This window comes from Dendropsophus ebraccatus, chromosome 1 (assembly GCF_027789765.1).
Source record: "Dendropsophus ebraccatus isolate aDenEbr1 chromosome 1, aDenEbr1.pat, whole genome shotgun sequence".
In the NCBI taxonomy this organism is placed as follows: Eukaryota; Metazoa; Chordata; class Amphibia; order Anura; family Hylidae; genus Dendropsophus; species Dendropsophus ebraccatus.
This window is the reverse complement of record NC_091454.1, coordinates 80,048,503-80,074,715: the sequence shown is the minus strand read 5'-3', so window position 1 is coordinate 80,074,715 and position 26,213 is coordinate 80,048,503. Positions and strand designations below refer to the sequence as shown.

The 26,213-nt window shown below is 40.8% G+C and overlaps 1 protein-coding gene across 3 annotated transcripts in view; it reads right to left on the bottom strand.

Annotated features, from left to right (window-relative positions):
- The window catches only part of PTPRQ (protein tyrosine phosphatase receptor type Q), a 284,668-nt gene that overhangs the window by 141,586 nt on the left and 116,869 nt on the right, over positions 1-26,213 (bottom strand). For 2 of the 3 annotated variants that reach the window (XM_069973994.1, XM_069973980.1), the window contains 7 exons: positions 14,092-14,260; positions 9,531-9,692; positions 9,271-9,450; positions 6,358-6,465; positions 4,514-4,795; positions 2,910-3,191; positions 1,154-1,438 (listed from right to left, as the gene is read on the bottom strand). In XM_069973994.1, coding sequence (XP_069830095.1) covers positions 1,154-1,438; positions 2,910-3,191; positions 4,514-4,795; positions 6,358-6,465; positions 9,271-9,450; positions 9,531-9,692; positions 14,092-14,260 — 1,468 coding nt within the window. The remainder of the gene's footprint in view (positions 1-1,153; positions 1,439-2,909; positions 3,192-4,513; positions 4,796-6,357; positions 6,466-9,270; positions 9,451-9,530; positions 9,693-14,091; positions 14,261-26,213) is intronic. The other variant, XM_069973987.1, reaches the window with a different exon arrangement.

Genomic DNA, 26,213 nt, shown 5'->3' with positions numbered 1-26,213 from the left:
GTGGGGGGGGGTTGTCCAGAAAAAGAGGGGGTCCTTTTAGACTTTTGGCCCTATGTGTTATATAAAGGTTTTCAAATGTTTGCACAACCTTATTAAACTTTTGGGCAACTTCACTCAAGCCCAGACCACACTTACAAACTTGCTTTTAATAGGCTTTTTATTGTGGCTTCATTGATGGTTAGCTATTTATGAAGAACATGTGGCATCCATTGGATGGGTCCTTCCCGGAGGGATATCTGGCTAGTCTTGTGTTTTGAGACTCTTAAATAAGGCTTCACAGGCTCTTTTTTGCATAATTTCATACATTTGTCCCAGGTACTAGAAGAAGTACGACCAGCAAAACAGTGTGAGGCCATGTTCACACAACGTAAGTTCTGCAGTAATCACGGAACTTATGTTGTGCTGAAGGCTGAGAGAATCCTGAACGGTATGTATACACATACACAGGGATCCCTAGCAGTGCCGCAAGAAACTGACATGTCAGTTTTCTGCAGCCGCTATTCAATGAATAGCAGCCGCAGAAAACCCTGTCAGTTCACACATGCTCCATTGTGTGCAGTGGGGAGTCCTGATGCGGGCGCGCACAGATGCTCCACATCAGAACTCAGCGGTGCTAAAGATCATGGAGCCGCAGGTCTCTTACAAAGGTGAACATAGCCTAAATTATCACATAAAATGTGATAGCCATTTCATATATTACTTTACTAGCAGTCCACTAAAATATTATTACAATCTCAATGACACCCTTTGAAAAATAACAATAAAAAAAAGATTTTATGCCAATTACCATACAAATCTGTCCAGCAAAAAGTTGCTAAATTTCATAGATGTTCACTTCTAGAAGAAAATGCCATCACAATTTGATGCCATAGGGTGCCAATGTACAATGGAACATGAATTACAGAGCCATTGAGACAACACACAGTCCCAATGGCATCACATTTATTTTTTGGCCAGAGATGTTTATAGTACTCCATATTTAAAATATTTGTATAAACACTTATTTTGCAATTCCTTTATTGTTAGTGCATATCACGTAGATGATCATTCAGAAGTTAAGCAACATGGGTTAATGCAGCATATATATCTTGAGGTTATTTGTGGTTAGACATGCAAGGCGTGGCAAAGAGATTTAAAAATATTAACAATTTACCATCTTCACCAGTTCTTAAAAAAAGCAATCTACTTGTTCTTGGTCCAGGTCCCACAGATGTGCTTGCGCTAACAGCAATACTGTATTCACTATATTTTTTGAGGTCACTTATTATTATGGTCTGGGTACTGCTGTTATAATGCTGACCATTGGCTGTAACGCCAAAACAAGTGACTGTGTAGTACTTAATAATGCCATTGGGAGAAGAAGGAGGAGAGTAAAATAGTTGTATGGAAGTAGAGTTTAGAATTCTGTAGGACAGGTTATAGGGTGGATCATCAGGAACTGCAGAAAGAACATAGAAACAAGAAGATCATAAACTCACTTCAGTACTATTTAGATTTCTAAAATAATACAGAGTAAGGCCCCGCTCCCACTGAGCAAAACTAGCGGAATTGTCCGCCGCGGAATGCCGTTAGCCTCCCTCTCCCTCTGCGTTGTCCGCGCTGAAGAAGGAACATGTTCATTCTTCAGCGCGGACAGGGAAGGAGCGTGCGCCTCCCATAGACTCCCATTATGAGAGGGAGGCTAACAGCATTCTGCGGCGGACAATTCCGCCGTGGAATTCCGCTAGTTTTGCTCAGTAGGAACGGGGCCTAAGCATAATAAAGAAGTTATAGAAATACTTTTTTTGTGTGATTTTTAAAACCCTAAGGGAGAGATTTATCAAACATGGTGTGAAACTGGCTCAATTGCCCCTAGCAACCAATCAGATTCCACCTTTCATTTTCTAAAGAGTCTGTGAGGCATGAAAGGTGGAATCTGATTGGTTGCTAAGGGCAACTGAGCTAGTTTCACTTTACACCATGTTTGATAAATCTCCTCCTAAATTCTTAATGTGACAAAGATTTTCCAGAAAAACATATTGATGGCTTGTCTTTAACATAGTATGTATGAATCCACTAATATTAGAACCATAACTACAAGGCTATGTTTCAACCAAATGTGTTTTATAACCCTTTTGATGTTCATTTTATCCAATGCTCTCTACCTTAAGGAAGAAGGACACTTTCAGCAGGACAACACACCATCCTCCAGGGTTCATATAGTTATGAATTAGTTCCTGGAACTTTTAAGTGACTTTTCCTTGCTTCCCTTGCCTTCACAGTCTACAGATCTAAACTATTCTTTCTTTGTGGGCCAATATTCCTGCAGAATACTTCAGTGACGTATGGAATATACGTCATGATGAATTGCTGTGGTTCAGCAGGCCAAAGGAGGTCCAACATGCTACTGAATGTATGTCACTAAAAGGCTATTTAAAAAAACGCTAGTTTTTGCAGAGATTTAACTCACTGCAATGCCAATGCATTGAAGTCAATGGGAAGACGGACGTCCAATGCACACAGTGTATTGAATAAAGGATGTTTTTCCTGCGGGGGTCAAAATAATGAAAAGCGGACGTTTTTTATTAGCAGTTCACACAGTTTTTCTTTTGTCACCGTTCTTTCTCCGTTTTTACTATTAAATTCAATGGACATTTTAATTAAGCCACACCCAAAGGGCAATTAGTAACTCCAAACTAGAATAATATACAAACACCAGTTATTGCACTAGGGGGAGGCCAGGCTGCTAAATGACGTCCGTTATTTTAGACTCAAAATAAAGAACGTCATTTTAAACGGAGGTGAAAAAACATAGCCATAATGTGGCATTTCAGTGTATACAAGGAATATTAATATATGTAGATAGCTACAGAGTAACAATAACCATTATTATACATTATATGTTGTATTATAGGGTTATTTGGACTTACCGTCTTCCATAGTAGTCATGTATAGGATTTCACTGGTTTGATTTCCATCTCCATGTATTGTGTGTCCTGATACTACAACTTGATATTGGGAATATTTTTTAAGATCTGACAAAACGATCAATGAGTCATTACTCTTTATAGTCAGAGAATGAGAAGAATTCCAGTAGTTAATCTTATAAAATAGAATTATTCCATTAGCAAATATTGGTGGCTGCCATGTAAGCAATACTCTGGTGGATGATAAGTTCCGGTACAGCAAGTCATACGGTGGACTGCTTGGAGCTAAAATGGACAAATTAGTACAAATTATTTATTTAGTAAGAGCACTAACATTGTATAGCACCAACCTATTTCTTTATTGAAAATCCCTATAAAAAATCTCATGATAGATAAAAAGCAATTCTTATAGAAAGCATGTGAATCCTGCTTCCCTGAGGCTATACAGAGTGATTGACAGCTTATTCTGTATACAAATTTAATGAAAGATGTCAATCACTGTGTGTGTTGGGTCAACATTTTCCTCTTTCTTCTTTTGTGCCCTCAGATAATGGATTATCTTAGGAAACCTTAAACAATGTTACCGCTTTCTAACTATAACTTTGCAGATATAACTGTAATTTAATTATTTGTTCCAGTAAATGGACATTCAGTTACGTCCAGTGAATAAAAAAGGCACATAATCCAGCGGTGCCCATAGATTGGCATACAGTCAGAGGCCTACTGAAAGTGCCCATGGATTTGTGCCTGTTACTTTATTGCTGGCAAGCAATAATACTTTGTTATACTGACTATACAAAAGCATAATGTGAAGTCCCCTAATGAGATTAAGAAAAAAAAAGTTCAATAAAGTTTAAGGGTTATTATTGTTTTAGTGTTAAAGTTTTCCTGCCATTTTGACAAAGGGTTTGGTTGGTCTGAGTGTTCAGACCTCCACTGATCATTAGAATGAGCTGGATGAGGCATGTGGTTTTGCCCTTCACTTCCCAATTTTCTGCAACCAGTTATGGTTAGGTCTGCATAAATGCCCTGACATATTCTGTTCAAAAAAATCAGGAAGGTTCACTTGGCACTACTCCCTTACACAGATATACATTCCGTATACAATCAACTGCTTCTGTGGCTCACCCTTATGGTCAGTCTGCTTCAGCGGACAGCTTGGCGTGGTGCTCCGCAATCCACAATATAGAGTCCAATGCACAGCAGGTAGAGAATGATGACGTTGCGGCACTCACTTGAAATTCATAAGAATCTTTATTAATCGCTGAACAGCATACAAAGTAACCACATGTGCTCAAAAAAGGTTACATGGCAGATACAGGTGCACTCCACTTAAAGCGACGGCCGTTTCGCGGTCATACGCATCAACAGGCTTAGTGGTACCACTAAGCCTGTTGATGCGTATGACCGCGAAACGGCCGTCGCTTTAAGTGGAGTGCACCTGTATCTGCCATGTAACCTTTTTTGAGCACATGTGGTTACTTTGTATGCTGTTCAGCGATTAATAAAGATTCTTATGAATTTCAAGTGAGTGCCGCAACGTCATCATTCTCTACCTGCTGTGCATATTCTGTTCAAAGCCAAAGGTTAAAAACATTTGTACTTACCAGTCTCAGAAGTCTTTACTGAGAGTATTGGTGTTGATTGGTTGCCATGCCCAAACTGGGTATAAGCGCGAACAGAAATCCTATAAAGAGTGTATGGGTTTAAATCAGTTATGGTGAAGATGGTTGAAGTTGTGTTTTGAGCAAGTATCAGTGTTGAATTTGTGTAGACTATTTCATAGTGTGTAATGATGCCATTAGGTTCTGCAGGTGGCGACCACTCCAAATTGATAGCAGTCGCGTTAACACCAGCTGAAATGAGATTCTGAGGTGGTGATCCTGGTGCTAAAAGAAAATAGATTATACATATGTTACAAAGAAATTAAATAAATGTACTTGTACTTTTAACAATTTTCTCACCATTACTAAAAGCAAACTCATAAAATTGTTACAATCAATACATAGTTATACAACGTTTACATCTAGTAATATGGGGGACTGTGGCTTTCACCTTTGGGAGTCTGTGACTACAATTTAACAATAGTTAATAAATAATTATAGTGCACTGTCTAACTGGTACAGGCTTATGTGACTGGCAATTATGTAATTCTGTGCATGCCACTTCTAGAAAAATGTGGCGACCTGTAAGAGTAATGCTTTTTATCCCTTATTAAAAGAAGGGCATTCTGAGGTGTCTTGGTGACCAGGAAAATGTCACAGTATCACCTTCAGTATTTATTACTTAAATTAAATTCTGCTTATTGTATTGTGTTAGTGGACTGAGATTTTTGCTTCAGGTTAGAATCGGCAAGGGCATGGGGCTTTATTGCTTTGGTCATCCTTCTGGTCATGATAAAATTTTGAGATTATGTATTAACATCTTTTGAATTACTTACTGTATGTTTTACTGTAGTTTAAAGAGGGTTTTGGAGATAACTTTTAAATGCTTGGGTTGTAGGTGTGCATGTATTTGCAGTTAATGGCCCCATTGTCGATGCAATATCTTATTTGCAGTGATCGACGGGACCAGAAGAGTCGAAGGTAGCATGTCAACAGGAATTGTAGGATCCTTTGCCAAATGAGTCTTTGGTGTTAAATAAAGTGCATAGGCAGCATGTGAGCTGGAAAGTGTTGGAGGATATGAGTAGTTGGTTGGAGGTGATGAGGGCCCATTGGTCAGTCCCAAAAATATGTCACTTTATGACAGGGATAGCATTTAGTTCTACATTTTGAGGGGTGCAGGGCATCACTAAGTCATTCCTGGTATTGCAGATATTACAAGCATAGAAGAGAGGGTGCTTGGTGAAGGACAGGAGGCACCAAGTTTTATTTGCAGCATTAGAGCACTTGGTTTCTTTGTTGGACTAGATATGTTCCTTGGTGGCCAGATTAGTATAGAGTATTGTATTTCAGCACTATACCTAATTTGATAGACCCCCAAATAGTTCTCCATGTGGGTGGGGATTTATTGATAGTCTGTCCTTATCATAAAATAATCTGGGGGTAATAAATAAGTATTTGTTTCTCAGGTATTATTACAACTGGCTATTATTGTTGTAAAGTATATGGTGGTTGTCAAATTTATAATGCAAGATTCCGGAAGCCTTGGGTTGGTTGAGACCTGAATGTTTTTTCTATTTATATGTATTTTGTTAATAAAATGGCTACTAGCTATAAAATCCAATCATGGTGTTGTGTAATTAGGGGAATTTATCTAATAAAAGGGGTGGAGTTTACTATGGAGGTAATAAACAGTTAATGCTGTAGTTAAGTGGAATCTCACCAAAACATATGCTTGTTGATACAGAAATGCAGTGCGATGTTTCCATCAGTACAAAGATACTAAAATTACAGCAGTACCTAAACTATGGATTTTCTTTTCTGTGACCTGTAATAATTATACTTACCATCCTCAAGGGTTCGCACAAATATATTATTTTCTTCTGAGACAGCACTCTCGCCTGCTGAGTTTGAAGCTGTAACACGCACCTTGTAGTCCATATACTTTTTTAAACCTAAAATCAATCAATTTATCAGTAATTTCACTATAATTATTCTCAATATAGCAGATAGATGTTTGGCAGCAATTTTCCATTTAGTTTTTTTTTTTTTTTTAATAGTAGACACCTATTTGGCTTTTACTAGGTTGACAGTTTTGATTTTTCTTCATCATACCTACCATTGCTTACTTCCCCCACCAAGCACAGCTTCCTACCTTGGAGCCGCAAATATAACATATTTTGTATCACTGTTGACTCCTCCCATTGGATAAATGCCTGTCACCATCGTTCTTTACAGTGGAACCACTTTTTGTTGCAGCTGGCATAAGTACAGATGCATTAGAAATGCCTGCTGATCACCTCTGCTCCACCCACCCCCCACCCCCGACATTTCTGCAGAAATGCCCGCTTAGTCAACCACTTTATTTTTTATTTCGAGAGCAAGCCGAGTCTAATACATATGATCAGAAAAACCCTTTAATGGCTGGAAGCTCACTTTAAATTAACAAAATAAAACTGGTAATGTTTATCCATAGTCTATATCAGTTTTTCTCTAGAAGCTCACTCACGATATACATATTACCAGCGGTAAGTGAAAATCACTTCTGACCATCATAAAGTTTTATAGCAGCATCTGCACATTTTTCACATTCATAGTCTATATGAATTAGTTTGAAGTTGATTTTACTTCTTTGTAGACATTTGTCAAGTTGTGATAAAAGCCCAGCACATAGTTCCATCTGGGGATTAAAAGAGATGAAGAATCCCTCTCTGACTTACTCCCACTGCTGTCAACGGGTTATATTATGTAAAAAGAAAATCAAAATAATCTACAATGCAAAATGCTTTAGATTAAATAATTAAGTAACATTGATCAATATATGTGCAAAGAAATCCTGTGTAAATATTCTAGGTATATTTATAAAGATTTTAGCTGTTCGCTTTATGTGTTATAGAAGTAATCCTTCTTAAAAGACACACTTTAACATTCATTTTAAATAAAATAGACTGTATTCACTCTTTAATTTAATAAACATAAATCTTTTTAAATCTTTAAAATTTTATTACAAACATTTGTTCCTCAATTAATAACTACATTAACAATCTCATGTAGCAAAATGAAGTTTGTTATTTCACAATTAAAAAATAAATTGGGGGAGATTGATCAAAGGGTGTAAAATTTAGACTGGTGCAAACTGGCCACAGCAACTTACAGCCATAATGTACCAAACCGGCCTGATTCAGCAGATTGTAGCTCCGTGTAATAGAGCCCTAACTTTTGGATAAAACACTGAGTAGGTTTATGTGTAGTCATTAGTCAAAAAAAAAAAAACAATAGAAAACACAATACATTGCCATAGTTTATAAGGTTGAAAAACAATCCCAAGGAAGACAAAAACACCTACAAAACCCTTCTTTAATCTGTTTTGGTTCTGCAATTCACTGGGAAAAAAAAATAAAAAAAATAAAAAATTGTTGCTTTTTCCCTGATGTACACCCTGCTTGCTTGTTGTGTGGGCAGATTTAGTGGCAGGGCTTTATTTGAGATCAATGTATGGGTACGTCGGCCTTGATAAATTCCTATTTCTATTGGCCAACTTCATAACTTTACATATATCCGAATGCAGATCTCTCTGTAATATTATATTGTCCCCCACTGTGTCAATTTCCTAACAAAGCTAAGTGTCAACTGCAGGTATAAAAATTCCACTCTGTCTACCAGGTCATAAATAAATACTGTATTTGAAAAAAAATAAAATAACCAAAAACTGACTTCTATGGTACCTCACTTGTAAATGTGCCCCAATCAGAGTATGTTCCATGAACAACTACCCTTTTCCTATCACTGCTTACCTATTTACACATACTTTCCCCTAGTCTTAACATTCTCATTTTAAGTGGTTAAGGTGGTTAACCTTTTATGTGGTGTTGCGTCATATGCCTTTGAAAAGTCCAAATACACAACATCCACAGCCTGTGTTACAGGGTTATATTATGATATTCCAGTATAGCATCTCTAAAAAAAAAAAAACACAACTCAAAAAAAAAAAAATGGAAACACCAGCATAGATCTATTAGATTAACTCTTTAGAGTGGTGACAAGCCAGTTTTAATACTCTCATTGCCTTTACTAAGCCCATGAGACTTCTCTTCATGGGACATGGGATGATTCTTATTCTCTCAATTTCAAGCTGAGCTGGGTTGTTTGCTAATAGTAGGCACACACAAAGGCCTCCCTCCCTTACTTCTCTGGCCAATCACATAACACATCACACACTTGTCTTAGTTATGCCATAGACGTATCACATATTGCTGGTGAAATGCACTGAACAGGCTTGCACTGAGCTGGGCTGGTGATTTATACACTACACTACTATAAATGGAAAGAAGAGGTTACTGATGCACTGGCTTTGCAAGGTGATATTTGAGCAGAAATTAAATAACCTATAGCATCACGGCAAGCACTGAACCATCAGCACTGAAAAGGCTGTATTATGCTGGGGGGTAATTTATACAGTACGCCACTATAGCTGTTATGCATTGGGAGAAGATGTCGGTGTCAGCTGCTTGGCAGGGGGTGTCACGTGTCAGCATTCCGCTTAACAAACATTGATGGGCTATCCTGTGAATGGCCATTAATGTTATAAACTAGGAAAACCCCTTTAACTGCATCTGTTTTTTCAATAACTGTTGTTAATTTTACAATATCTAATATGAGTAATACATTAGTCAGTTGCTGTCTATTGAGTGGTGTAGAGCTATTTATCGTGTCTATTGCTTTACAGTTATATATTCACCAATAAAAAAATAAGGTCCCACCTGTTAAAAGAATGCTTGTGTTGCTTGTTAGAACATGAAAAGCATCTTTTGTATATAAATCCATGGCATAGACTGTATAATGGGTTATCATCCCATTGGGTTCCAAAGGAGGGTCCCAAAAGACCATGACTGATGTTGAACTGATGTTCTGATAACTTACGTTATTTACTGAGCTGGGAACTAAAGATAAAGACATGGAAATGTTAATTCATGTTTAGCTGTTAAGCTTTTTTTACTAGCCTTCAGTGACCAAATAGTACCTTGCTCACTAGTCCTTATGACAATATCCGTTGGTGGTCCTTCCCCAACTGTAGTAAAAGCGGACACACTGATTGTATAGTCAGTAAAAGGTAAAAGCTTCTCCACAGTGTAGGACAGCTGTTCAGCCTCAATATCAACCCCATCCTGCACAGTCTCAACAACTGCAAAGAATGGAGAAAAGAGAATTAATCATTGTAGGGTCAAGAAACAACGTAACACACTTCATTACATGCAAAGCAGAATATTATTACCACTAACATTATTATTCACACTGATTTCAACATTTTTCTGTGACATCCTCATTTTTTATGGTTTGCATTATTACTCCACTTCTCTAACATCTATGGCCCCTTTCACACATAAATTTATTCCTTCTGCATTTGTTTACCCACAAATGTGAACAGAATGCAGAGCTATTGATTTCTATGGCCCCATACACATGAATCTGTATGTGTTAGGAACCCTTGTTAGGACCATAATTCGTGCCCCCCAAAAAATGAGCAAGCCATTGTGGGATTCCTAGTTGTGGCACAGTTGTGGCAGTTTTTATCAGAGGGTCCGTGCAAATGTGAATGGTTACTAATACACATCCATAATCCTGTCCGTAGTTGCGTGCCTGGATTACTGATGGGTGAAAGGAGCCTAAGGGCCCATTCACACTACGGAATCAGCGCCAAAATTCCAATCAGGAACCCCTGCGCGCAGACCCAATCGAATCCTGCCTGCTATCTGTTTTTTTGAATGGGAGGGCTTTGATTCAATGGGAGCCCTATCGAACCGATAGCAGGCAGCCCACGCCCAGGGGTTTCACGCAGAATTTCGGCGCCAATTCCGTAGTGTGAATGGGCTCTAACTGTTCAATTTTCCTTTAATTTTTTTGCAGTGTTTTAGGTGCTTAGGTGACAGTTACACTGCTACACAATGATGTTAAATGATATTTTTTTGGAATATGTTATAACTAATCAGAGGGTTGACCGATGGGTTGACCAAGGGGCCGCCATAAATCACTAGAAACTAGAACTGAACAAATAGTAATATTATTTTAGTACATTGACTCTGTTTTAATATATATATATATATATATATATATATATATATATATATATATATATTTATATCTTGCCATTCACAAGAATACTGGGATAGATAATACAGAGATAGCAGATGATAGATAGATAGATAGATAGATAGATAGGAGATAGATAGATAGATAGATAGATAGATAGATAGATAGATAGATAGAGCAGAAAGAAGACATAGACAAGTTATTCACACATATATCCAAAGTGCAGCACCTACGCTTGTGGATGGTGCTGAGAACCGCATAAAGAGTGACAGTAGCACTTTAAGGCAATTACAGTATTAGTTGCTGAACACCAAGGACTGTGTTATTTTGAGACTTGATATTTTCTCAATAACCATAAATTCATGGTTTGCTTAGCACAGCATTTATTAAAAAAATAAATAAAATAAAATATATATATATATATATATATATATATATGATAATCATGTGACATCTTATACTTTCTGTGCTAGCTCTTTTATTACCTTGGGAGAATTGAATGGTTGAAAAAGTATTTATGTGATGCTGACAACCCTGAAGACTGGTGTCAGCAGAAAAAGCAATCACAGGTTAAGTAAATTTCAATGTGTATGAATAAAGTGAGTGTGCAGTATGTTACCATCTCCCCTCTGCCTCCGTGTTTTGTCACTGACCCCATATGCATGTATGAATATTTTTATTTAAAAAACAAGTTCTACTTTTAGGGGTATAAAGACACATGAACATTGAGCATTTTAAGAAAATTCTTCAACTACCACCTATTAAACCAGTCATGAGATGTGTAATATTATTGTATAGGAATTTATAAATTCTGACTCACATGTTGCATGGGGATTGTTGGCTGTTGTAGAGCATGCTGTACAGAGAATTTGGCATTTTTTCAAAGCTAACCTCAATGGACATAAGTGCAATAGTGAAAACCACATGAAAAGACTGAGAGCATTTATTTATTTGTGTGTGGTTTAATGGCATCAGCCTTGTACTGCCGAGGTGTATTTATGGCACATGTTGAGGTTTCTGTATGGAGAGGAAAGGTATAATAAAACTTAACTTGATGGGTAAATTGTTTTTATGCATCCAGGAATATAGGTCTGGCCGCAGAAATTATGTACATTAGCTTCTTTATGACAAGTCAAGATGTGAATTGTGTGGAAGTGATTTTATAGCTTTCTTAAAGACTATCAACACTTGCAGTGAGAAGCCTAGACTTGCTTCTTTACAACTTCATTTCTCACGTTTTTCTATTTTTCTTGTAAAAACATGCCATGAATTTTATTCCTTTTTTTTTACAACCATTTTTATTTTTTATTTTTTTTACTTAGACAATAGTTATAATAGTTTCTTATAATAGAAGCTTATAGGAAAATCATGGAAAGGCTATATTCCCACAAAAATCCTTTTTTGTCCGCTTGACAGCCATCTTTTAGGATGGCTGTCATTTTGATGCCGAGTAACAGCCATCATTTTATAATGGCAATTGTGATTACACAAATAACGCCTGCCATTATAAAATAACCACTTTTATTTGGCCTCAAAATGATGACCATACATTTAGAAGGCCATCAAATGGTTAAAAAAAGACAGTCTGTGAACATAGCCAAAAGGTGCCATAACTGGGGCATGCTAAAATGTGAAGAAAAAAGCCACATACATTGTCTGTAAAAATGTGGCAGTATCCCCCCTCCCATAAATGCTTTCAGAAATAATAAAGTTGCTGCAGTCTTTGGGCAGTTTTTTTCCTTTGAGATTTAAAGAGGATTTGTGGGGAAACTGATTGATGGTCCATGTACAGGACAGGCCGTCAATCACTGACACCTGGCACCCCTGCCAATCAACTGTTCAGCACAGCCATCGCACCCACACTACACAGTAAACTGGGCCAGAAGCAATTGGCTCTATTCACTGTCTATTGGCTATCCTGGGTTACTGCAGCTCAGCTCCCATTAAAGTGAATATTGTATTCCTGCTCATGAGCAATTGATGACCTATCCTTTAAAGCATTACGTCATTTGTAATAACTTTTGACATGCCAGACATGTCAAATATTATTGTTTGCAGCGGGTCTCAATCTTGAGATGCAGTGAGGGGTGGCAGTATGCGTCTCTCACCAGTTGTCAATCAAATCAGTCTCTCTTTTGCTTCATTATAGTCTATGAAGTGTCAGATCTTCGGCTGACTGAGGAATAGAGTGCACTGTCACACCCCCTTTCCAGCTCTATCTCAGGATAACAGCGGATCTCACCTACTGCGTTTATTAACTTGACATGTCCGATGAATGGCAAAAGTTATAATTTACAGTTCCCATTACACTTGAAGCAAAAGGAGGGGGGAAATGTTATACTACTTCTGTATCAGCAATTTTGATATTGACTTAACTATAGCCTGCAGGAATATTAGGCTATGTTCACACAACTTTTTTTTTAGCTCCGTTTAAAATGACGTCCGTCATTTTAAGTCTAAAATAACGGACATCATTTACAGTAGCTGTCTGGCTTCCCCTTAGTGCAATGACGGCTATGGGTACAGTATTCTAGTTTGGGGTTACTAATTGCCCTTTAGATGCGGCTTAATTGAAAAGTCTATTGAATTAAATAGTAAAAGTAAGAATGGTGGAAACGTTTTTATTTTCTTCTAATGACAATACCGCTTTAAGCCAAGCCAGAAGTGGGAAATATAAGGTTAAAAATGTCTCCTTCCTGCTGGATCCAGTACTGGCTTTGGCTAAAAAAAACTGCACCAAAAACCATAGTGTTTAAAAAAAGAAACAAAAACAAAAAACTGCTGTGTGTGACGCCAGCTTTACAAGGCAGTTCAGACTACAGGTCAACAGCAGGCCTAACAATCCTTGAAATGTGAAGCAATCATGTCAAGAAATAAGAAGAAGTCATAACGCAGGTTTTGACAGATACGTTTCGAAGATATGTAAAGTGTCGATTTCATTAACCCAAAGCTGTAGCAATATTATTTTAACTATAGATCTGTCAATTTAACTACTCATAAAATGTATCAGTCTCAAGAAAGCAGAATGCTTTTCTAACTCAAATGGATGTGTTTGCACGAAAATGGTGTCTTCATGTCAAAAAGGTCACCTACACCTGTTTGCCACCACACACACTGACTCGCTGAGACTTTGACCTATATGACTCCAGTAGTGACACTTAAAGGGCCATTAGTCAAATGTTCCTCTGCTGCAGAGTTTTGTATGGCTACAGTAGGTGATACGCTAATCCCTAATAGTCACACCTGCTCTGGCAACTGTAATAACTGATTGTCTATGCAGCCTGCCTGGGGGCTACAGGGGTCTACTCTTCCCAATAACCGAGGTCAACAGTGTGACAAGAAAGTAGCGTCTTCTTGGGTGGCTTTGCCATATGCCACAAACATTTTTAAGCAACAGTAACAACAAAAACAAAGCATAAGTATAGTAGTCAAACATCTATTCACATAGTAAAAAAGTTAGATTTTAAATTCTTAGCCCATATTACCAGTGTTACCATTTGGGTTGTTGTAGAATGCCACTGTAGACATTGATGGAGCAGAGGAGAAGATATCAGCTGATCCTTCATATAACCCAGACATTGCTTCTTTTATCTGTCCCAGATACATGGATTTGGTGTTTTCATTCACTATTGTTGAAGTCTGATACTCTGAATTATAAGGATACTAGGAATAAACATAGAACGAAAAAAATTAGAATTAAAATACAGAGTTCTGATTTCTATGGTTATTAAAGCTCAGGCTGTCGAGGGCTTGCATCCTTAACATTCTATAATACAGCCATATTCTGGCTCTGTGAAAATGGCCTTACTGGCCAAAATTTAATTAAAGGGAGTTAATGGTGGGGGTTAAAGGGGGTTAACTTTTTCATTTCACTCATCACTAAAACTTCAGCGAGGTTGTAATATACTGAAATTAGTTCCAAACTAAAACCTTGGGAACCATGCCTTTTACATATCCAGATACTCATGTCAGGGATTGAATTTCAGCAGTATGTTTATTACCAAGCTATAAGCTCTTGTGCCAAGTTAAATGAGCAAAAGGGGGTTTTAACAAAAGAGTAAAAAGAGTTTTACGGTTATATGTAAACACAGCTTTATCATACCAATGCACATAAATTAAACATTTCAGGATTAGTCCAACTCTGGTGGTACACTACATGATATACAGGACTGCACCCATACTCCACAAAACCGCAGTAAATAACAAAAAGATGAGACAGCCAAACGTTCATATAGTTCAAAATATAACAATTCATAAGTTTGTCTCATAAGCAGAAAACATGGATATCCATTTTTATGATTTTTCTTTTTTTATATGAACTCTGGAATTCTGGATCCTGGATCTATATTTTGGCTGCTCACAACCCCCACAAATATTGCATTGGCTTGCAAAGTGCTTCTCTCTATATATGTAGATATGTTTAACCCTTTCACGACCTGGGATCATTGATGCCTCAATGCCCAGGTCGTGATTTTACATTAGCTTATGAGATCATAAAGATCCCATAAGCTGATGTCCCCTGCCGCTGTTACTATCTTATAACAGAGGCAGGGGAGAGAGGGGAGACGGCAGAGCTGACAGGCGCACGTTCTGTCCTCCCTCCTGTCCCCCGCTGGCCTCCGTAGATAAAAACCGGAAGCCTGAGGCTTCCGGTTTCTATGACTACCATCGGGTCTCTGGGATCAGTTCGCAGAGCCCGATGGACACCGGAGAGACAGTTCTCCCTCAGTAGAGGGAGAATTGTCTCTCCGGAGCCCCATAGATACTGCGGTCGTGCTGATCGCAGTATCTATAGGGTTAGCTCTATCTATAGGGTTAACTCTATCACTGATAGCCGGGACCCGCCGTGGATGACACAGGCGCAGCTCCTACGCCTGTGTCATCCTCAGCAGTAAATTCACATCGCTGCAGCACCCGGCATAGGCTGCAGCAACGTGAATTTACTGTGCAGCGGCGGGAGGGGGTTAAAGGAGAAGTCTGGAAAAAAAAATTGTATTGTATTGCTCCCAAAAATTTATACAAATTACCAATATACACTTATTATAGGAAATGCACAAAAAGTTCTTTTTTCCCTGCACTTACTAATGCATCAAGGCTTCACTTCCTGGATAAAATGATGTCACGACCTGACTCCCAGAGCTGTGCGGGCTGTGGCTGCTGGAGAGGATGATGGCAGGGGGACACTAAGGGACACAGGGCACTGGAGGGACACTGAGCATCCCCCTGCCAACATCCTCTCCAGCAGCCACAGCCCGCACAGCTCTGGGAGTTTTAGTTGTGACATCACCATTTTATCCAGGAAGTAAAGCCTTGATGTGGAAAAAACACTTTATGTGCATTTCCCGTAATAAGTGTATATTGGTAATTTGATTAACTTTTACGGGGCAATACAATACTTTAATAAAAATTTTCGCCGGACTTCTACTTTAAGTCAAATAACTAAAGTGTTTAAGTCCAAAAAATGAAATTAATCGTCTAGCAATATAATAAGCCATAATATTACATTGCCCTAATGAAACTTACTCTGAGATGGTGTCAACCCTGATGAGATTTTTTATTTAGCCCTTGCCTGGGGGCCAGCTTAGTCAGTATATTATATAAAGCTGTGCAAATGGCTATTAAATGTCATGTTTAAAAAAAATGACAATAATTTTTTTACATTTTTAAGACTAGTTTCACCATATGTAAAAATGACGGCCATCTTTCATGACATCGGCCATCATTGCGCAAATAACGTCCATAATTTTATAAATAATAGACATTATTTGCGCAATGATAGCTGTTGTTATGAAAGACAGCCATCAACTTTACATAGTGTGAACCTAGTCTTAAAGTGTAAAATAATTTTTGAAATTTTTGAAACATGATTGTTAGAGGTCAGTGAATGGAAGCTACAATCTGTATAAACCCAATATTTCTCTAAGCTAGGCATTTATTAAAAAGAATCTGTCAGCAGTTTAGAGATATCAAAACTAGTGACAGCCCTAAATAGCCATCAGGAAGAGAGTTTTTAGACTTGTATAGCTTGTATGACTTCTTTTTAATGTAGAATAGAGAAGAAATCAGGCGATACCTTTTGGAGGCTAACTGAGTATATTTGATTGTAAGCTTTCGAGAGTCTAGCTCCCTTCGTCAGACATGAAGTTAAAGCTCGAAAGCTTACAATCAAATATACTCAGTTAGCCTCCAAAAGGTATCGCCTGATTTCTTCTCTATTCTACTGATTTCTATAGCTAACACGGTACAACAATACTCTTCGTTTTAATGTATCAGCTCATGGCTTCTAAAGTGTTAAAGAGGAGGGATCAACTGCTTTTGGGCACCAAGCTCCCTGTATTGCGTGCCTCCCTGGACGCACCTCTCTCCAGTGACTGACTGCCCTAGTGTCCAGTCAGAATGCTAATAAAGCTGTCACTATTTAGCTTACAAAAAATTGCCAAGTCTAACCAATCTGCACTGTTTATGGGATATTCACAGAAGTAAAAACATCTCATTTTTGGTTGGGATCCTCCCTGACCTATGTGGGGGTCCAACTTACACCTACCACTTCTGAAAATTTTAGGGCAAACTTTCAGCCCATGCTTAATACTATCGAAGCTGACTTGCTCAGATGGCACAAGGGCACCTTCACCTGGTTTGGTCGCTGTTCTATTTTCAAAATGAATATTCTTCCTAGACAATTATACCAATATTATTTTCCAAGCCCTACTGGTCGCGGTGCCCTTGTCCTATTTCTGGCAACTTTCCTCGCTTCTCACAAAATTTATTTGGGCACATAAACAGCCTTGCTTGGTGAAGTCGGGTTTATATCACCAAAAGTCGCATGGGGGTCTAGGCCTTCCCAATATATACCACTTCTATACTGCTGCTCATCTTTCTAGGGTGCTGGATTGCCATTGTCATGCTTCCACAAAGTTGTGGGTCATTGTGGAGATGGTGCTCTCTCCCCTTCCCCTACTCGCAGCCCCGTAGATACTGGCCCTGGCCTTTTTTGTCGGTTCTCACCCTACAATCACCCCAACCTTAAAAATTTGTCGCAAACACCTCTTCTCGGGCTTCCTTGTCCCCATCCCTCTCCTCTGTTCCCTGTTCTCGGCAATCCATCCTTCCCTGCCGGGACGGAAGATCCAGTTCCGCGTCTGGTCTAAGCTCTGGATCTCTCTCCGTCACTTCCTTCCTCTCCTTTATGCCATTTTGTGCTCCCCACTGAAGCAACCGCCACCTCCTATCCTTGCTGCATGGGAAGAGGACCTTGATACCACTTTCTCTGCAGCACAGGTGCAGCGGGTGTATTCCTGCATGCACTCCTCCTCTTTTTCTTCTCGTCTCCAGGAAGCGGGGTACAAAATTCTGTCTTGCTGGTATTGGGTTTCTACCCGACTCTAGGATCTTTCTGGAAGTATCTCTGCTGTGCTGGAGGAACTGTGGGGGAGAAGTTTGTCTCCTACATATGTTTTGTAGCTGCCCTAAACTGGTTCCCTTCACAGATCGTCATCTTCCCTTTTCTCTAGCGCTATTCCTCCTGCACGTGTCAGGCATCCCCCTCAGAAGTTACCACCACTCTTCTCTTCGACGTGATTAATGCCGCCCGAGCCTGTATCCCTGCTTTCTGGCGAGAATCTGATCCTCCTAATATTTCTATGTGGATTCAGAAAGTTAAGGACTTTAAGTGTATGGAGGACCTCACACCACAACTACATGACCGCGCTCCCTGTTTCTTTCGGACCTGGTTTTATTGTATTGTTACCAATTTGCTGACACGGATGAATATAAATCTCTCCTGGCTCAGGGAGGAGCTACTTCCCTCCCCTCTCTCCCATCTGCTCTTTCTTTCTCTGTTTTCCCTTTTCTTTCTTTCCTCTTTTTGGTTTTTCAGTTTGCTCTATTTCTCCCCTGGTTTGGTGTCTGTTCGAGCATTAGCTCAATCCCTATCCTTGTTGGCACTCTAATTATCAGGTTTAGGGGAGCTTTGGGTTGTTTCTGATCTGTTATTTTACAGACCTGTGATGCGATCACATTCTTATATGTTCCCTTATGCTGTTAGGCTATGTTCACACAATGTAGGTTTTCGTAAAAATACGGCCATTGTATTCGGCAACAATGGCCGTACTTTTCATGAAAGCACACGTTGCCTATTCCTCTATGTGATCCTGGCCGGAGCGTATACACATAGAATACGCTCCGGCCGGGATCTCTCACGGCGCTGCAAACAACTGACATGTCTTTTTCCTGCGACAGCTATTAAGTGAATAGCAGCCGCAGATAACCATGTCAGCACACACTATGGAGCGAGCGGATCTGGCTACTCGCTTCATAGTGTGCAGTGGAGTGTTCTGAAGCGGGTATGCGCGGATGCGCCCGCATCAGAACTCTGCGGCCCGAAAGAACATCCGGCCGGTACTGCAGTACCGGACAGTATGATCTTTTCCAGAGACCGGCCGTTCCGTGACCTGGCTGGGTCACGGAACGGCTGGTCTCTTACGCTGTGAGAACATGGCCTAAAATTGTACTAGGCGACCTGTGTTTCGCGCTTACAGAGTGCTTGTTGTAATGCCTACTTATATTTTGAAAAATTAATAAAATTTAGTTACATTTTTTTTTAATTCTCGCTACTTTGTTCCAGTCCTGACTTGAAGCACTGTTAACATGTATAAACAGAAACCAGTATCCCTTCAATGTCATTTATTGGCTATGTGTTGTAGAACTACTGTAGAGTGCAGTCTGAACCTATTTGGGGCCCCCTCAGAGTATACCTGAAAATGATTTATTCGGTAATTATCATAATTTTTGCTGTAGTTTCCCTTCAATTTTAACTCTTTAGCTCCTGTAACATACATTTAGTCAGGTGAGCACAAATGAACCTGGCAGTACACTAAAATCTTTGCTTGAGAAAATACACCAGAATTAGTGTTAACCCATAGACAAACAGCAGCTGACTATCAGTGTTTGGACAAGTTTTAGTAAGGGAAGAACATCATGCTGCTGTATGTTGTTCTAAAAGACAAATTAAAGTGAAGAATAAGGGCTGCCACTTAACTATGGCACAAGACAACCCTGAGATCCATCATAATTGCCGCAACAGATCCTTCATTGAGCCAATGAATTGACATGCCTAAAACTCTTCACAGCAGCCATAAATGGATTTATTAGGGGGCCCATGAATAACACCCTAAAGAAAACTTAAGCTGAATTGCTGGATTTTCAGTTAAGTTGGAGTTAGTGCAGCTGCAAGTGGACTCATACATCAATCACTGAGACAAGAGCAAACATACAGTAGCTGACTTGTTCACACCCCCACCACTTACCAGGGAGGAAATGGGCTGCCATTTCTCATTAATGGGGAAATCAAGTGCAAAATGTACAGTGAATAGTTAAAAATTGGTATATTAAAAGATTTATATTGCAATAGCTGCAATCTGCTGCAGAAAAACTAGGAATAACTTATTAGGATGGCTTGTGTGAATATAGTGTACAGTACATCCTATGTAACTATGGAAAACCAATTATTGTCCACCTGTTTAATGCTTACTTTGTTTATTTTGTTACACTAAGTTTTCTTCTGTTTTTTTTTACACTTTACAATTATAGATACAGATACGTTTGTGGTGCATATTGTAAGTCCAAACTGAAGTTATCAATGTAGTAAGGGTAACTTACTATAACTTTAGTTTCATAACTAAGTTGTGTAACAATATTTTTTTTAAAATGGCTTCTCAGTATAGGAACTTAAATCCAGGGTAGAAGCTTACATTTGATTGATAATGTGTTTTCCCTTAGTCCAACAGCGGCACAATTGGGGGTTTATTGCCCCTGTGAGGCTTGGCAGGACAAAAGAATATTTAATAGTAAAATAACTTTAATAACATAACTGAGTTGGCCCCTCCTCCCTCAGGTATAAGAGGAGGCCGGCCCTCAACGCCCGTGAGTTAATTATAAAGACAACAAATATCAATATAACAAAGGGAGGGAGCGTTGTGCCGCTGTTGGACTAAGGGAAAACACATTATCAATCAAATGTAAGCTTCCCTTACGTCCACAGCGGCACAATTGGGGATTTAGCAAGTACATTAATCCCTAGGGTTGGGTAACTTAAAGGCCTGGCTAACAACTGTAGAGGAGAAGTCCATGGAGGATGCAGATCCCCCTATTCTGTAATTTTTAAAAAATGTTCTTGGACTGGACCAAGACGCTGACTGACATATCTGTTCAAGCGGGATGAGAGCCTTCTCAGCCCACGATGTTGCCACTGCTCTAGTTGAGTGGGCCTTAGTGAACTCGGGTGGATCCTTCTCCTCCAGCTGATAACAGTAGTTGATGCACTCAGAAATCCACCTGGAGATTGAGGGTTTGGATGCTTTTAAACCCCTGTTTTGTCCAGAAAACAAAACAAACAGGTTCTCTGATTTCCTGAAATCCTGAGTCCTCAAGAGGTAGGTCCTTAGGCATCTTACCACATCCAGGCTCCCAAGTTCCGGATCTTCTGCAGTAAGTTCTGGGGCGAGAACTGGAATGGTTATTAGTTGGTTTAGGTTGGAGAATGTAGGACACTTGGGAGAAAACATCGGAAGAAATCTCATCAGGACCTTATCTTGTAAAAAGGTGGTGTATGGTTCCTTTGATGATAAGGCCTGCAACTCACCTACTCGCTTGGCCGAGGTTATGGCCAGTAAAAAGGTTGTTTTTAATATCAACAATTTCAAAGAAATCTGAGAAATTGGTTCAAAGGGCTCCTTACTTAAGGATTTCAAAACTAAGGAGAGATCCCATGGGCTCGCTGGCCGGCATCTCCTAGGTCGGAGTCTGGAGACTGCTCTTATGAAGTCCTTAATCTCTGGAATCTGAAGAAGTCTCTGATGAAGGGAGGCTGATAAGGCGGCTAGTTGAACCTTAAGCGTGCTGGGTGATAGACCTTTATCAAAGCCGTCTTGCAAGAACTCCAAGATTTGGGGAACAGCTGGATTACTGGGGTCTACCTTCTGAGAGCAACACCAAGTGTGGAAGATTCTTCTGATCCTGGCATACGATTTATTAGTGGCCTCACTTCTTGAATGAGTAAGTGTATCCATGACCCTGGTAGAGAAGCCTTTGGCTTTCAATAGGGACTGGTTAGGTTCCAGGCAGTCAGATGTAGAGACCCCAGGTTCTGGCAGTGCTGCGTGCCCTGAGACACCAGGTTCTGCCAGGGTGGCAACCTCCAATAATCTCCCCGACTCATGGTCATTAGCTGGGAGAACCACGACCTCTTTGGCCATAATGGGATTATTGCGATGACCGGGACTTTGTCTTGTCTGATCTTGATTAGGACCTTTGGAATCATGGCTACTGGTGGGAATATGTATGCTAGGTTGTAGTTCCAAGTGATGGACATCGCATCCACTATCTCTGGGTCGTCCTCCTGGTAAAGCGAGCAAAATCTCTGCAGCTTCGCGTTCTGGCGTGTCGCCATGAGATCTATCTCCGGTTGGCCCCATCTGGCTGTGATCTGGCTGAAAATCACCCGGTTCAGGGACCATTCCCCCGGAGTCGTCATATCCCGGCTTAGACGATCTGCCAGGACATTCAGAGTACCCCTGATGTGGACTGCTGTGATGTTGGAGAGATTCTGTTCTGCCCAGCGTAGGATTTTCTCCACTTCGTGGAGGAGAGGTCTGGACCGGGTGCCACCCTGTTTTCTTAGGTAATATACAGAAGCAATGTTGTCTGTTCTTACCTTCACCGCTTGACCCTGAAGAAGTGGTGCGAAATGTCTGAGCGCATTGAATATGGCCCTTAACTCCAGCTCGTTGGAAGAGAGGGTTCTTTCTGATGAGGACCACCTGCCCTGCGCTGTCCTCTGAGCTAGATGGGCTCCCCAGCCGAGGCCGGATGCGTCTGTGGTCAAGACTACCCAGTCTGGTTCTTCTATGTCTGCTCCGTCTCTTATATTCGACCACCATCTTAGAGACTGCCTTATAGGCAGCGGAAGTCTGATCCTTCTGTCTAGGTCCATAGTTGATCTGTTCCACCGCTGTAGTACCTCCATTTGGAGAGCCCTCATGTGAAATAATGCCCAAGGCACAGCCTCCGCTGTAGATGTTAGAAGTCCCAAATACTTCATCAGGGTCCTCAGAGAGACCTGTCGGGGAGCTCTCAGAAAGCGGTATCCTTCTAGGATTCTTGTTTTCCTCTCTGGAGTGAGGAATAATTTCATCTCCTGGGTGTTTATGATAAACCCCAGGTAGGTCTTCTGGGTAGAGGGAGTCAAGTCTGATTTCTCCCAATTTACCAGCCAGCCTAGGTTGGAGAGGAGATCTAGAGTCTGAGAGACGTTCCGGCTGAGAAGGTCTTGGGATTTGGCCATCAACAGCCAATCGTCCAGATATGGGACGATTGTAATGCCCTGCAGCCTGAGGACCGCTACCACCGAAGCTATGACTTTTGTGAAAACAAATGGTGCCGACGAAATTCCGAAGGGGAGAACTTTGAACTGAAGATGTAACGTCCTCTTCCCCACCTGGACCGCTATGCGCAGGTACTTCCTGTGATCCTGAAAAATTGGAATATGGAAGTAAGCATCCTTTAGATCCAAGGATGCTAGAAAGTCTCCCCTGTTCAAGACGGATTTCACCGATTTTATTGTTTCCATACGGAATCTGTTTTTGGGCATGTAATGGTTGAGAAACCGTAGATCTATGATCAGTCTGTTTTCCCCTGAAGGTTTCGGGACGAGGAATACTGGAGAGTATACTCCCTGCCCTCTTTCCTCCATAGGAACCGGTTCTAATGCAGAATTCCTTATGAGGTCTAATATGGAGTCCTCCATTATTTTCTGTTTGTCTGGAGAAAGTCGCGATGAAATCACGAACCTTCCTGGTGGCAGTGGCTCTAAGGATAGGGCATATCCTCTCCTGATTATGTTTAGGACCCAATTGTCCCTGATCAACCTTTCCCAGGCTGGAAGGAAATAGGAGAGGCGGCCTCCGACCGGTAGACTGGCGTCAGAAGTCTTTCTTCCTAGGGGGAGACTTATTCCCCCTGGAAGTACCTCCTCGTCTGGAGTAACCGGACCCTCTTCCTCTTCCTCTGTATCGGTACTGTCTGTCCCTTGGAGGGGACCTGTCCCGATACCTTCGAAAGGAAGACTTCTTAGTAGTAGGCAAAGACTTGCCTTTACGATCTGAGAGTTCTTCCATTAAGGAGTCCAATTCTGGACCGAATAATTTGCCTGGAGAATACTGGATGTTGCATAAGTTAAATTTAGACGGGTTATCCGCCGACCATGGACGGAGCCATAAGGCTCTTCTAGCGGCAGTGGACAGCGCTATAGATCTGGCTGCTAATCTGGCCTGGTGAGTGGCTGAGTCCGCGACATATTGCATGGCTAGATTTACCTCCTTAAAGGAGTCAAGGATCTCATCACGGTTGACTCCTGAATCAATATCCTCTTGGATTTTCTGCAGCCATTTCCTGAGGGCTATTGAGACTTCATGATTAGCAATAGCAATTGCGCTTTGTCCAGCCGCAGTAGTGTAACTTCTTTTTAAAGTTGCCTCAATGCGGCGATCCATCGGATCTTTTAAGCTTGATCCGTCATCTCCTGGGACCAGTATGTTTCTTGACAACTTAGAGATGGCAACATCCACCTTAGGTGGTTCCATCCAGGAACAGGACTGTTCCTCATCAATGGGAAACAGGGCCCAGAATCTTTTACCTATGGCCGGGGCTTTGTCTGGTTTCTTCCATTCGGACTTTATTAGGTCCGAAATAAAGTCGTCCATCTTAAATGCTCTAGTCTCGCTAGAGGAAGCCTCAGACGGTTGTGTAACTGTCTGCACATATTTCACAAGTTTGGAAATCCTATCTGGATTAAAGAGAAATTTCTCTTTTTTCTTTTTCTCAGCTTCAGAATCCGAAGAATATACTTCGTCCAGGATCCTGTAGCCCTCCTCAGTCAGTGAAGGGGAAGCGCCCTCCTCCCTCCTGGGTCTTTTCCTAAGGAAAAGAGGGTTATCAGTACTATGAAGAGGGAAGCCGTACCTCTGCAGGAGCCACACTACCTTGATTGAGTGAGGGAATCCCTGAGGTCATCCACTGAGGACTTCACTAAATCACTGACCCAAATCACAACGTCCTGGATGGAGGGTTCCTCCTTATCCTGGATCCTAGGTCTGCAAGCTAGGCAAGTAGTAAACTCGCTGTCATCAGGCAAGGGAATATCTGGAAAATTAATTGTAGTTTAGTATATAAACTATACACTGAGTAGAGGAAATAAACATACACACCACAATGCCTGCAAGTCAGGTGGTGTCTTTTAGCAGATGATTTTCCCCCTGCAGGCTCCATACTGAATCTAAGGGAAATAAAAATATGCCCCAGAGAGACAGAAGCTGGCTCCCAAGAGAGACAGCAAGACTGTGGTGTCTCTGAGCTCCTTTTAAATGGTAAACGGCGCCAAACCAATGGTCCGCCCCCCCACCTACCACCCTCCCCCCTCCACCCGCGCGCACAGAAACCCGGTCAGTCCTGCCGTGGACCGGAGCATCTCTGCTCTACAGCCACCCACATACCTGGTTGATCCTGCCTGACAGAACGGAGCACGGCTCCCAGACAGAGACCGGTGCCGCCGAAAGCGGAAGTGACGAAATGCGCGTCACTTCCGGTCGCGCGGTCCGTGGAACGCACTTGCGTTCCACCGCCGAACTGACCGATGCCCGCGCAGCAGGCTAAGGTAAGATTGGAGGGGGGTAAGGGTGAAGGGGGAGCGCGTCCTGCCTTGTCTCAGGACAAAAAATAACTCACGGGCGTTGAGGGCCGGCCTCCTCTTATACCTGAGGGAGGAGGGGCCAACTCAGTTATGTTATTAAAGTTATTTTACTATTAAATATTCTTTTGTCCTGCCAAGCCTCACAGGGGCAATAAACCCCCAATTGTGCCGCTGTGGACGTAAGGGAACATTCCATATCATGCATATTTCCAATAGATACAAAAATATCAGGGCATTCATTGATTTAAACAGTCGCTTTAGAGCTCAGATGTAAGACGTGGGCTATGATTTAATATGCATTGTATAGCCAAAAATCCCAGCTAAACCACAATCAGAACTCCAAACCAAATGTACTTCTAATGTCTATTAGGTCGCAGATACAGTATGGCAATGTGACCATATTCACTTTCATTAAATAGTTTCTTCCACAAAATTGAATATTTGAAGATTTTGACTTGGTTGGACTTCTTCACATGTTATGTCACAGGGACAAGTCAAAAGTTTTGATCAGTTGGGGTCTTAGGGTGCCTTTACACAAAGAGATTTATCTGACAGATTTTTGAAGCCAAAGCCAGGAACAGACTATAAACAGAGAACAGGTAATAAAGGAAAGAGTGAGATTCCTCATCTTTTCAAATCCATTTCTGGCTTTGGCTTCAATAATCTGTCAGATAAATCTCTCTGTTTAAAGGCACCCTTAGAGCTGGACCCCCTACTGATCATGAAAGCAAGCTGGGAGAAATGCCTGGAAGCACATTTCCCTTCCTGGCTCCCAGCTATCTCTATCTATGCAGCTACCTTGTAAGGGCCCTATTCCACCGGACGATTATCGTTCAGATTATCAGTAAATCGTTCGAATCTAAACGATAATCG